The 13,004-nt window shown below is 46.1% G+C and overlaps 1 protein-coding gene and 1 pseudogene across 2 annotated transcripts in view; both read right to left on the reverse strand.

The window, feature by feature from the left end:
• The window catches only part of BIN2 (bridging integrator 2), a 33,721-nt gene extending 23,410 nt beyond the window's left edge, over positions 1-10,311 (reverse strand). Inside the window, exons 1-2 of the mRNA XM_082850570.1 lie at positions 10,203-10,311; positions 3,126-3,206 (exon numbers count right to left, since the gene is read on the reverse strand). Of these exons, the coding sequence (XP_082706696.1) occupies positions 3,126-3,206; positions 10,203-10,283 (162 nt within the window). The 5' untranslated portion in view covers positions 10,284-10,311. The remainder of the gene's footprint in view (positions 1-3,125; positions 3,207-10,202) is intronic.
• LOC309968271 (protein DBF4 homolog A-like) lies at positions 333-2,345 on the reverse strand (annotated as a pseudogene). The gene is made up of 2 exons: positions 1,717-2,345; positions 333-1,427 (listed from the first exon to the last, which is right to left on the reverse strand). The product of its transcript is annotated as a protein DBF4 homolog A-like (transcript).
• Positions 10,312-13,004: the final 2,693 nt, after the last annotated feature.

Genomic DNA, 13,004 nt, shown 5'->3' on the forward strand with positions numbered 1-13,004 from the left:
TCTATTATAAAGAGGGGATCCAATTTCCAGGACTCATGTCAGAATTAAATGAGATACATGTGATGCCTGGCACACAGAGGTGGAAAGTCAATATCCTAAACCTCTGTAATCCACTTCTTTTCCCCCCTTTTTAAAAAATGAGCCACAAGTTTATTCTATAATTTTTCTGTAACAGGTAATGAATTCTGCAGAAAAATGCAAACATCACCTTTATTGTTAATATTTACATTTGGGTCTGTAAACAAACTTGGCAAAAAGAAAAGTAAGAATTTTTATACAAATTTTAAAAATTTCAAGAATATGATCTTCATCACTTCTGAAAGCTATTTAAGTCAAGAGCCAGTAAATATACAGGTTGAAAGGGAAGAGAAAAACATTGACAACAGATTATTTGAATTTCCCTCTTCCCAAGTATCTAAAATATCACATATACCACTGTTTTCAGCATAGCTTGTGAAATCTAAAAATTCTGACTTCACTAGTCTGAAATAAGTTCAGTAGAGATTGTAGTGGTGAACTACAGATTGTTTTCTTCTTGCGTAGTAAGAAGTTCAGTTCTCTTCTTATCGAACGCCACATTTGGTTCCAGATTTTATTTTTCTTCCTTATAATATTTTCACTCTCCAGTGGATTTTACCAGAAGGTAAACTACCTGTATTCTTGATGTCACATTCACTGGGTTCCTAGGAGGACTCTGGAATGGAGTCTTTGCCTGAACTGTTAGATGTTCCTGTAAACTGTTTATTGCTAACAGACTAGAATCATGACCAAATACTGAATGAAGGTCCTTTTCCTTCAGATCCTGTGCTGGGAAATGCACAGCATCTGACTTTTGTTTTGGTTGAGATGCTCTTATCCATATTGACATTAGAAATGTATATACATGTCTGTGGCCTACATGGATAATGATCTGCCCTTACTTCTAAGTCATTTTCATGTATAATTAATTTCTGTTCAGAAATGTCAGGAATGCATTCCTGCTCATTTTTATGTGGAGGTAGATGTGTAAAATTTTCTTTCATGTCATTTTCGGCTGGATTTAAAATGGAACATTTATTAGATGTTTTCTCATCAAGCCCTCTCAATTCACTGGAAAAGTAGGGAATATGTTCTGAAATAAACACATTTTGTTCAGGTTCCTGGGTTTCTTTATACAGGAAACTCTGCTCAATCACTTGTACATTATTTTCCCTGAAGTCTGAGATGTATGTTGCGATTCTAGCTTTTCTTTATATTCAGGCTTTTTCAGGACAGTTGCAGTAATCGGAGAAATGGATCTAATACTGTATTTTATTCTTTTAGGCATGTCCCTTTCATATTCCACAAAATCAAAAACTAACTTAGATACAATACCATCAACAACTTGATAGTGATTACTCTGTGCAAAGTTTCTGTGCTGCTCACTTAGAATATGTGGCTCATATCTTCTACCTTTACAAAAGGCTTTTTATTTATTTATTTATTTAATTTTTTTTTGGCTGTGTTGGGTCTTCGTTTCTGTGCGAGGGCTTTCTCTAGTTTCGGCGAGCGGGGGCCACTCTTCATCACAGTGCACGGGCCTCTCACTGTCGCAGCCTCTCGTTGCGGAGCACGGGCTCTAGAGCACAGGCTCAGTAGTTGTGGCTCACGGGCCCAGTTGCTCCGCGGCATGTGGGATCCTCCCAGACCAGGGCTCGAACCCGTGTCCCCTGCATTGGCAGGCAGATTCTCAACCACTGCCCTACAAAAGGCTTTTTGAGTCTACTTGTTCTTGCTTTTTGTGGACCAATACCTATTCTTTTCCCCACATCGCTTACAGAAGTGCTTGATTTCTTGAGTAAATACTTTCTTTTATTCAATGTAGCATCTAATGTCATCAATATGAAGAATTTTTACTCCCCATGACAAGGCATTTGATAATATACTATTTGAAGGAAAAAAATCATGGTCATTTCTAGCTTTTTCAACCACTAATTTTCCTCTGATCAAACACACTGAATCTGGAGACTCAAATGAACTTCCATCATGGCTAGAATAAGGTGAAGTGGTTTCTGCACTATACGCAAATTCAGGGCTTGGTACACGAGAAATTTGTCCTTTTTATTTGAAATAAGATAACTGATACCTTTACTGAGAAATTCTTCAACTCGCCGTCCCAGATCCTTAATGTCCTTTGGCAGTTTTTCAGATACAGTGGCAGAAGGTAAGTCAATGTAAAATACTTTTCCCCAAAGTGGCTTACTTTTGGATTTTTCTGGTTTGTTATCAGTTTTCAGAGTTTAAAGACGGCTATTTTTTTCATTTTTGACATGAACTCCACCCTGGAAATGTCCTTTGCTGTAGATCCTCATGGCTCCGTAGTTCATGGCAGCCACCTGGCATTCACATGCTGGGTCTGGAGAGGGTGTCACGTCCAGCAGTTCTGGAAACACGGCTCTCCAAGGCCCGCTGACTGGCCAGCTGCCTCTCCCCTTTTGCAGGCCACCAACTGTTGTCCACTTCTTTTTTTTTTAATGTTACTATATATGAATTATATTTTTTTTCTTGTTCCAATTGCATGTGTACTATAGAATTTTCAGAGTTGGCTGCAGTGACCTGTTATCCACTTCTTCAAGTAAGTTTTCTACATAAAATTACCCATAACATCCAGTGAAGACAGAAGGAACAGTGAGAACAGGAGATTTGGGTGAGAATGACAGGTAAAAGATGGAGGTATTGTTTTAGAATAAATGGCTTTGGTGAGGTAGATGCAGTGGACAAAGAGGCAACAAAACATGGGGCCACTGAGATGAGAAGACCCTTAGGGTGGGAGAGAGGCAGCCTAGGGAAGACAGTAAGCCAGAAACTAAGGTGACAGGGACTTGTTTTGATTTTGTCTAAGGACCTGGTGATGTCACTGTACCCTGGGGGAACCACCAAGAGAAAAGAAGAACACTCGTCTGTCCCCCTAAACCCAGAGTGAGCAGGAACAGGAAAGGTAATTTTCTGTGGTTCCCAGGAGAAGGATAAGCAGCAGGTCCCCCTGGGGGGGGGGGGATGGGTTACTAGGGATGCTTGCTGATTTGCAGAACCTGCTGTTCTTCTGCCAATCGGCCCTCATATCTTCTTTCTTCCTCCAAGCTTCCCTTTCCCACCCTCCAGATTACCTGTTGTTGGTAGAAGTTATTGGCATTTTGTTCAAACCGTTCATCTTTGGTTTCCACAGTTTTCCCCAACTTCTGCAGTACCTGGGGATATAAATCAGAGAGGTCCACACTGTTATACTCAAGTCTCTCTTAACTGTTGGCCTCATTTGACCCTGGCTTCTCTCAGAGTCTCAGGTGCAACTTAAGGGATGTACTCACATCAGCCCAACAGAATTAGAAATATAGCACGTTGCTGAAAAATCAATCATGTTTTATGGTTCTTCTCAAATTGGGGTACTCCTGGGGATACGCAGCAGTGTACTAGGGGGTATATATAAAGACCAGAATAAATAAGGTATACGTTCCTGGAATGAAATTGTTATTTACAGTGGTTTTCGGCGTGGGGGAGAGTATTATATTAAAACAAGAATTAATTAGAAGAATGTAAAATGTGCATGGCTTTTAAAGTAAAACATGAGGCTTGAAGACATTTTTTTACTTGAGAGACCCTCTTCCAGCCATAGCAGCAGATTCCTTTAGATAGATGAGGTCAGAGAGGCGAGCAGGAGACTCTCTTCTTCTGAAGGCCCTTGTGGAAAACTTTGAGAAGCCCTGATATAATGCATTTGAAACTCAGCTAGAAGTGAGGGCTGTCCATATTGATCTCCTCTCCCCTGGGATTGGGAGAGCCAACCATCATACTGATCTGAGTGCTCATGCAAAGGACATGGAAATGAGAAAGGCACAGCTCCTGTTCTCATAGGGGACACTCACTTATAACAAGGAAGACCCTGACTCTTGTATCTGTAACCCCATTTTGGAAGGAGGCACCACCATCCCCCAGACCCAAGTCAGAATCAGGAGCTGCCCTCAACTACTTCTCTCACTTCCTTCATGGAATTCCTCACCATCTGGAAACCATCCCATGATTTCCAGTCTCACTGCCACAGCTTTAGTCCAGGCCTTCACTGTTTTCCACCTGGCCTGGTCTATCATGCTGCTGCTTAAAACCTTCTGATGATTCTCCATTCATCTGCTCAACAGATTTTTACTAAATGCCCAATATGGGACTTCCCTGGTGGCACAGGGGTTAAGAATCCACCTGCCAACGCAGGGGACATGGGTTTGATCCCTGGTCCGGGAAGATCCCACATGTCGCAGAGCAACTAAAGCCCGTGTGCCCTAGAGCCTATGCTCCGCAACAAGAGAAGCCACCGCAATGAGAATCCTGCACGCTGCGATGAAGAGTAGCCCCCGCTCGCCGCAACTAGGGAAAGCCCATGTGTAGCAACGAAGACTCAATGCAGCCAAAAAAAAGTATCTACAAGTTATAGTTCTAACTCTAGCATACATATGGGTCTCAATGATCTGACCCTTCATTGAGCCTCAGCTCTCAGCATTCCTTCTTCCTACCGGTCTCTCTCTCTCACACTTCTTTAGTTTTCTAATAAGCCATACTGTTGCTTGCTGTAGATGCTGTTATTTACAGTGGTTTTCAGCATGGGGGAGAGTATTATATTAAATAAACCCATAACCCAATGCCCTCTTTCCAGAATGCTCTTCCTCACCTTATCATCAGCCAACTGTCTAAAAAGACCTAATTCATACTCTATATCCTTTGTGACACTTAATCACATCTACTTCATCCCATTAATCAAGCTAAATCGCTCCCTCCTAAGCAGTTACAACTTCTGTACCTGTATACACTTTTGTTACTGGTTTTTGTTTTTGTTTTTTTGTTTCTTTTGGCCATGTTGCACTGCTTGCGGTGTATTTTAGTTCCCCAACCAGGGACTGAACTCGGGCCCCAGCAGTGAAAGTGCTGAGTCCTAACCACTGGACCACCAGAGAATTCCCCTATTACTATTTTATTATTTGCATTTATCTATGTCTCCTTCTAAACTGTGAGTTCCTTGAGGATTGGGCACTTGCCTTATCTGTATTTCTCAGTATCCAGCAAATAGATACTTAATACTTACAACAGGAAGGAGAGTGAGACTGATACAGGAGGGAACCAATGGACTGGGCCTTGAATTTAGATTTTGCTAGGGACTTACCCGGTGGTGCAGTGGATAAGACTCTGCGCTCCCAATGCAGGGGGCCAGGGTTCGATCCCTGTTCAGGGAACTAGATCCCACATGCATGCCGCAACTAAGAGTTTGCATGCCACAACTAAGGAACCTGTGTGCCACAACTAAGGGGCCTGCAATGCTGCAACTAAGGAGCAGGCAAGCCGCAACCAAGGAGCCCGTCTGCTGCAACTAAGAGCTGGTGCAACCAAATAAATAAATAAATATTAAAAAAAAAAGATTTTGCTAGACTGAAATAAAGTAAAAAGGGTGAGGATAGAAAGAGGATTTCAGGCAAAGATAACATCAGCAAAGTCACAGGAGTATGCAAATTCATGGCAGTTTCATGAGATGGTGCAGCATGACTGGTTTAGGGTGTGTTATAGGGAGTGATGGGTAAGGAAACTAGAAAGGGAATTGGAGTCTCATTGCGAAGGACTCTGAATCTTATGGAAGAGCGCCCAGGTCTTGGGCGTGAGACCGGCTCTATGTAGACTCTGACTAAGGTGTCTCCATTCTTAATCCTGGGGCTAACATCTCTCACTTCTGGAGCTCTCTCTATGGTGGTTAAGCTCAAGGTCGCTGGAGTGGGACAGATATATGCCCCTATCTTGGCTTTTCCGCTTACTGGCTATAAGCCTTTGGGCAAATCACTTCAACTCTAGAGCCTCAGTTTACAGAACTCCCTTTCCCCCACTAAGATAATAATATCTCCTGGAGTTGTTGGGAGAATTAAATGATATTATACACATAAATTGCTTTCACAGTGCTGCCCTATGGTGAGTACTTAATACAAATATTATCATTGTGTCTAGTTCCACTCCCTTCCCTATAAATACCTGTCTTTATTTCCTTTTCAGTTTAGCCATATGTGTTTGTCTGTGTCTCTCTACTCCACCTCACTTGACAGCCGGCCCTGGGTGTGCAGAGCCGCTCATCTTCCCAGGCTCCACCCTCTGCCCCCAACCAAACACCCTCCTCTACCAGAAAGTTGCAACACCACCTTGTTTAGTGGTAATGGCAGCTCTCACTTCCTTCCTGCCACCCCTCCCTTCCTTTGACTGGGGCTTGGTTCTTCTGCTGGGGGGGCGGGGAGGGGTGCTGAAAGGAGAGAGGTGTCGATTCAGTCTAGAGTCAATGTGGCACACCCTGGAGCAGACCAATATCTCCAAACCCCAAAAGGCTCAAGGCAAAAAGGCTTGGAGGGTGTGGGAGTGTGTGTGTTGAGGGAACACTCCCACCTTCAACTCTGAAACTGAAAAGATGACTATGATCACCCTGAAAACATAACCCAATGCCCTGGGCCCAAAGTATTTGTTGCCTTAAGCAAGAGGGCCATGTGTCAGGGCACCTACACTATGTTGTAGATGTTCCTCCTCAACTAGAGTTCCTTGAGGAAGGAGGATGTAGGGATGCTCTACAGATGTCTGTTGAAAGAATTAATAATTCTACCTTCGGATTATTTACTAATGAAAGCTCATATAATGCCAATCCTTAAAGTCCTGCACTGAGAATTTCACCCCAGTTTGCCTGGCCTAGCAGATGAGTAGTTAGAATACAGATTATTTAAAGAGAAAGAGCAGGGACAAGAGAGAAAGTAAATGTGGCAAAATGTTAACACTTGGTGAAACAGGTGAAGAATATTCCAGTGTTCATTGACCTATTTTAATTTTTGTGTAGGTTGGGGTGGAAGTATAAAGCTTAAAAAAAAAAATCACTGCAGACATGTTTTATATTTTAGTTAATTCTGTCAACTGGAGTAATTTGAAGAGGGGTTGGATATTAGACATTATGGAATTTTGTTAGAAAATTTTTTCTTAGATGTGGTAATACTGTAGTTATGTAAAAAACCCTTATTTTCAAGATATATTCTAAAGTAGGCTCTCCTTAATATGGCCCTAATATATTTTCCAGCCTTTTCTCCCACCACTCCCTGAGCTCCAGCTCAGCTGCATTTTTCCCTATTCCGCCTAAAAGGATTTCCACATTCCACGCCTTGCTCATGCTGGCATTCCTCAGCTGGACTGCTCTCTCACCACTTGCCTGAGGAACTACTAATCAGCCATGATTCCTATCTCAAATTCAGCCTTCACTACAAAACCTCCCTCTATTCTCAATTCTTCTGTCCTCTGAATTTCCCACGGACAAGCAGATCTCTCAGGTCACTTATTTTACTTTAAACAAACAAAGCAAACAACAACAAAAACCCCCAACTAGACTGTAAGCTTCTAGCAGGCAAGAATGCCTCTTGCTTATCTCTAAATTCCCTCCCGGGGTCCAGCCCAGTATCTCGGACAAAGGAGTTTTTCTGTAAATATTGCTGATTGAACCCTCTGGGATACACGCTGCGTAAAAGTCAACAGATGAAAAGACCAACAAAGGAGTGGTAAACAATGAATGCCCTTTCTTGGGGGAGATCTGAGAAGTCTGCCACAGAGAAATCACAAACAGATGGTGAAAGTATTAGTTTGAAACGTGAAGATGTACCATACTGTAAAGACACAATAAAGCCAGACTCCTGTTGAGTCTGAGTAGGAACTGGAAAATAAAACAAGAATGCTTCATCTCCATTGTGTTTAACAGTCCCCAAACCTTCACTCCTAGGTTTGCTCCTTCGAGATCAGCAGGAAGTGGGCAGGCACAGGAGGAAGTGGGGAGACACAGATGTTAGAGTGGTTTTTCAGGAAACTTGTAAAGAGAGCAGCCTGCGATTGGGATCCTAAGGCAGGACACCTGAGTTTCAGTGATAATTCTGCCACTTACCAATCTCTTTTGAGACTCATTTCCTCATTTCTAAAGTGGGGATACTAATAGCATGCTCAAAGAGTTGAAAAGATGAAGTGAGATCATATCACAAGAATGTGGGCTCCATAAAGGGAGATATCACGTCCTTCTTATATTCCTGTGCTTTGTCCATAGCTGGCACTTGATATTTGACACATTAGTTGTTACATATTACTCAGATGATTACAGTCAACTGCCTATAGTAAAACTGCAGTGTCCCAGTGAGTCCTTTCTTTTGACGATAACATTCTCCCTCTTTATCTTGCCTTCAATAACTTCCCAAGACTCAAAAACTCTGGCAGGCTGAGCTGAGCTCTTTCTCCCAAACCTAGGCCATTCCCATTCTATCCAGGCAACATCCACTACCCCTCGGGTGCCAGCGGTACAGCTCGAAGTTCAGTGTCTGCCTTTGTGTCTAAGTCTGGGTTCAGAGTATCTCTTTGTTTTCTGCAACAACCTGGGAGTTCCTCAGGGCAGATTTGAGTTTGCTCCTCTCTCTGCTTTCTCAGGGTTCAGACTAGGAAGAAAGAACAGGGTGTACCTGGGCAGCTGGTTCTCTTTTTGGGAAATACTTGACTCTGAGGTTTGAGGCGCCCTCTCCCCTTCTCACTTTGGTGTCCTCACCAAACTGAGTTTCCAAATCACTGAACATCATTTCTCATTTTACAGAGGCAGAATCTGAAGCTCAGAGCAGGGATGTTATTTACCTGAGGCTTCGGAGCCCACGCTAAAAAAGGAAAGAAATCTCAAAGCAAGGGCGTAGTGTTGATAGGCTGGATGAGGGCAGGTGAAAGAGTGAGGTAAGATCAATTGCTGTGTCTTTTAAACGTAACTATTACCCACGAGTTTTTGGTCTTCGGCGATTTCTTTTTGTTTTTCCAACCCACAGAGTAGCTGGCCTTCTCTTCTCTAGTACCTCCTTTTCCTCCACAAACCACTTCTAACTAGACCTTCCCACAGGCTCTGAACACTGTCAGATTTGTAACTAGACAGCCTTTGGAGAGACTGAAACCATGATCAAGGTGAAGTTAGGGTAAAGTAACAAAGCCTAGCCACACAAAAATCTTTTCCTTTTCCTCTGCTCTTTCACATGACCCCAGCTTCCTCAGACAAAGACCGGGGGAAAAAACACACACATTCCCCCTACCCTTCCACTGTGAACCTCTTAAACATAGGCACTACATCTATATGCCATCAGTTCTCTGTTGATAATCCCACTTGGGAGAGCTGGCTGCCTTTAATCCTTCCCAGCACTCAAGCTAGTGCTCCGCTTTTGGAAGATGATACAAATATTTAAATTCTTAAGCATACGGTGTTCATTCAAATGTTTCTGAGACCACAAAGTCTCAGAAAACCAAAATTCTCTCCCAGGTCCTTATCGCTCTCTCCCTCCGGTTTTTCTTCTAGCCTATTCATTTACCCATACCATCTCACCTACCAGAGTGTTGGTGGGTGGAGAGCAGGGGTTCAGGTTAGAAGCAAAGAAAATACTCTGAACGGGTAGAAACAGTAATGCCACTGAAGTGTGCGGAGCAGCGTCCACACCATCTCTGTAGGTGGGCAAGTCATAGACGGACGTACTGACAGCCTACCTAGATGGAGCAGGGCCACCCACAGCTACCCGAGGATACAATGCAAGAAGAAGTGCTCTTTCCCCACCCTGCACAGGGTACTCTCCAACGCCAAAGCGAGGCCCAGGAAGCAGATACGGGCTCCTGCTTACATCAGCTTAAGCAACACCCCGCGGCCAGGCCGGGTCAGGTACAGAGGGAATCGGGCAGAATTCCTCTAGTCCTCCTGGACTCCCGGTCCCAGCTAACGGGAGATGCTCGCTGGCAGGCCAGCTGGTCAGTACTGCCTTATGACTCTGGGAAATGACCCTCTTTGAACCTTCAATTTCATCATCTGTAAAAAATACCACCTTCGCTGGGTTGCGAGGCCAAAATTTGCTACACAGCAGTCACCAACGTTAGTTCCTTTCTTTCCCCTTTTCTGGGTCAGCTTGGGCGTTGTTTAAGGTTCCTGAGAGAGGCCGTGGGAAGCGTCTCCCAGCTTCCCCCATCCCTACCCAAGACCAGGCAAGGCTCTGCTTTCTCTCAAATCTGCCTGTTGCAATGGAAACCCAGTCCCCGCTCGCGTTTCCCGACCTCGGGTACCCCTGAGGGCGGCCCAGCCTCCCGGCCCCGAGCGCCCTGCACGCCCCGGTCGCCCCGCGGAGCCTCGGCCTCGGCTCCCGGCTGCCTACCTTCTCCTGGGCCCTGCTGAACTTCTTCTGCACCTGCTTGGCGAAGAGGCCGGCGGCGCCGCTCGCCCTGCCCTCGGCCATCCTGCCAGCTCCCCAGGGACAGCAGGCCCTGGCCCGGAGCCCTGTGGTTTTCTCTGGGCCCCTGAGGAGGAAGCGAGGTTCCCGGCATGCCTCGCATCCGGTCGGGCGGGCGGGCCTCGCGGCGCACACCCCGCCCCGCCGCCGCCTCGGGCTCACCCTGGGCTGCCCGAGGCTGCCTGAGGCCCAGGGCGCTGGGCCCTCACGGAGACCCTTGCAAGGCCCACTCGAGGCCCAGCCGGTGGCGCCCCGGGGCCCTCCCCCGAAGCCCATCCGGCTCCCGGGTGCGGCCCGGGGAGGGGCCCATGGGGCACCTGTGGGGCTCAGGCGGGGGCTGGGCCTGCGCCTGTTCCCAGGAGGCGGGAAAGGCGGGCCTGCCCTCAGGCGGCGCTCCAAACCCTCCGGCCCTGAGATAGAGGAACACCAGCCCCGTTGAAGAGTTTGCAAACATGCGCCAAGACTCAGTGTTCCCCAGAGCCAAATTAGCTGTAACCGATTAGCGGGAGTGTGTGTGTGTGGGGATAACTGAAACAAGGGGGTAGAAAATACTGTGACTTCCACTCAGCAAGAGGGTCGTATAAGGGACTTCTCTGGTGGCGCAGTGGTTGAGAGTCCGCCTGCCAAAGCAGGGGACACGGGTTCGAGCCCGGGTATGAACCCTGGACCGGGAAGATGCCACATGCTGCGGAGCAACTAAACCCGTGCGCCACAACTACTGAGCCTGCTCTCTAGAGCTGGTGAGCCACAACTACTGAGCCCCATGTGCCACAACTACTGAAGCCCGTGCTCCACAGCAAGAGAAGGCACCGCAATGAGAAGCCCATGCACCGCAAGGAAGAGTAGACACCCCGCTCAATGCTCTAGAGAAAGCCTGAGCGCAGCAATGAAGACCCAACACAGCCATAAATAAATAAATAAAAGGAATGTTGTATGGGAAAACGGGTTTGACTTACATGGGTGTGTGTACTGGGTCACCAAGTAAAGTTTCTTACTCCGGGGTGCAGTTTTTAAAGATGGAAACCCTCTACCAGAGAGGAGGTTGGCTCTGTCAACTGGAAAAAAAAAAAAAAAAAAGCACAATCTAAAAGTTGAGAATTACGTTTTATTTGGCGGACAAAACCGAGGACTTAAGCGTGGGACACGGTCTCTCAAGTAGCTCTGAGAGACTGCCGGGAAGAGGTAAGGGAGGAGCCAGGATATATAGGAGTTTTTGCAACAAAGACCAGGTTGTCAGAACATCAAAAGATTACGGTTAATTAAAGAAAACCAGATATCTCAAGTTAAGGAATTTGGCACTCTTCTATTTGTGGGAAGATGCAAGAGTCTGGGCTCACTGAAATCACTCCTTTGATATGCACCTCAGCTATCTGGGGCCAGTACCCTGTGTTTTCTCATCCTGGGTCTCCTCAGGGTAAACTGTTGGGGCTGGGGGTGGCTTCAGTGGCTGATGGCTTGATGGTCAGCATCCTGTTTCTATCCTGAGTTCCCTCAGGGCTCACCACTGGGGGAGGGGGTGCTGTAGTGTGATGGCTTGATGGCTGCAACATCCTTTGTTTACTGATACGGCAGGCAACATTCTTTCACTCACAGCTCTAAACCTAGATCTGGTAGGGGTAGGCTGAGCAAAGGGGACAGAACTCCAGATCTGGACTTGAAAGGGAGGAACAACTGAGCTAGAAGTAGAAACAAGGATGCTTAGGAAAGGAGAGGACCTTTATTGAAAAAAGGCTGAGGATGAGGGTATGGAAGCCTTGCTGGGGGTGGGGAGCAGATTTTTCTAGCTGGAGGAACTAGTACAGTGTACTAGATGGAGAGAGGATATCAATTGTGTAACTTGGGGTGGGACTGCTCAGATTATAACGGTTTCTTCTCTAGGTAGAAGGTCTCCAAATGAGTTACTCCCTGGGACTTCCCTGGTGGCACAGTGGTTAAGAATCCCACTGCCAACGCAGGGGACGGGTTCGAGCCCTGATCCGGGAAGATCCCACGTGCCGCGGAGCAACTAAGCCCATACGCCACAACCACTGAGCCCATGCCACAACTACTGAAGCCCACACGCCACAACAAGAGAAGCCACCGCAATGAGAAGCCTGCGCGCCGCAACTAGAGAAAGCCTGCACGCAGCAACGAAGACCCAAAGCAGCCAAAAATAAATAAATTAATTAATTAAAAAAAAAACTCAACTTAATCTCTAATGCAGAGAGGACCACATTTAAAAATAAAAAAAGAAAGAAAGAAAGAAAAGAAAGTAACTCCCTGACATGTTTGAGGGGATAGCTGGGAATTAGGACTCTGGGTTTGGAGGAACTGCTCACTCAAGGATTTTATAGTACAAGTAAAATTCCCCGAAAGAAAGGAAGAGGGACAAAATACACTTCCTAAGGACTGGCGAGGGAAGCTGGAGGTCTGAGACAAAATTGGAGGGCCTTCTCTGCTATTGTTTTTCAGGTCATTCCCCCAAAAAGGCATATTGCACTCAGGGTCAACCATGTGACAGGCTTTGCTGGGTGTTGGGGAAGCCAAAAATAAATTTTAAAAATGTGATCCCTGGGCTTTCCCGGTGGCGCAGTGGTTGGGAGTCCGCCTGCCGATGCAGGGGTCACGGGTTCGTGCCCTGGTCTGGGAAGATCCCACATGCCGCGGAGCGGCTGGGCCCGTGAGCCATAGCCGCTGAGCCTGCATGTCCGGAGCCTGTGCTCTGCAACGGGAGAGGCCACAACAGTG

The sequence above is a fragment of the Leucopleurus acutus genome (assembly GCF_964270905.1).
Source record: "Leucopleurus acutus genome assembly, chromosome: 11".
Classification (NCBI taxonomy): Eukaryota; Metazoa; Chordata; class Mammalia; order Artiodactyla; family Delphinidae; genus Leucopleurus; species Leucopleurus acutus.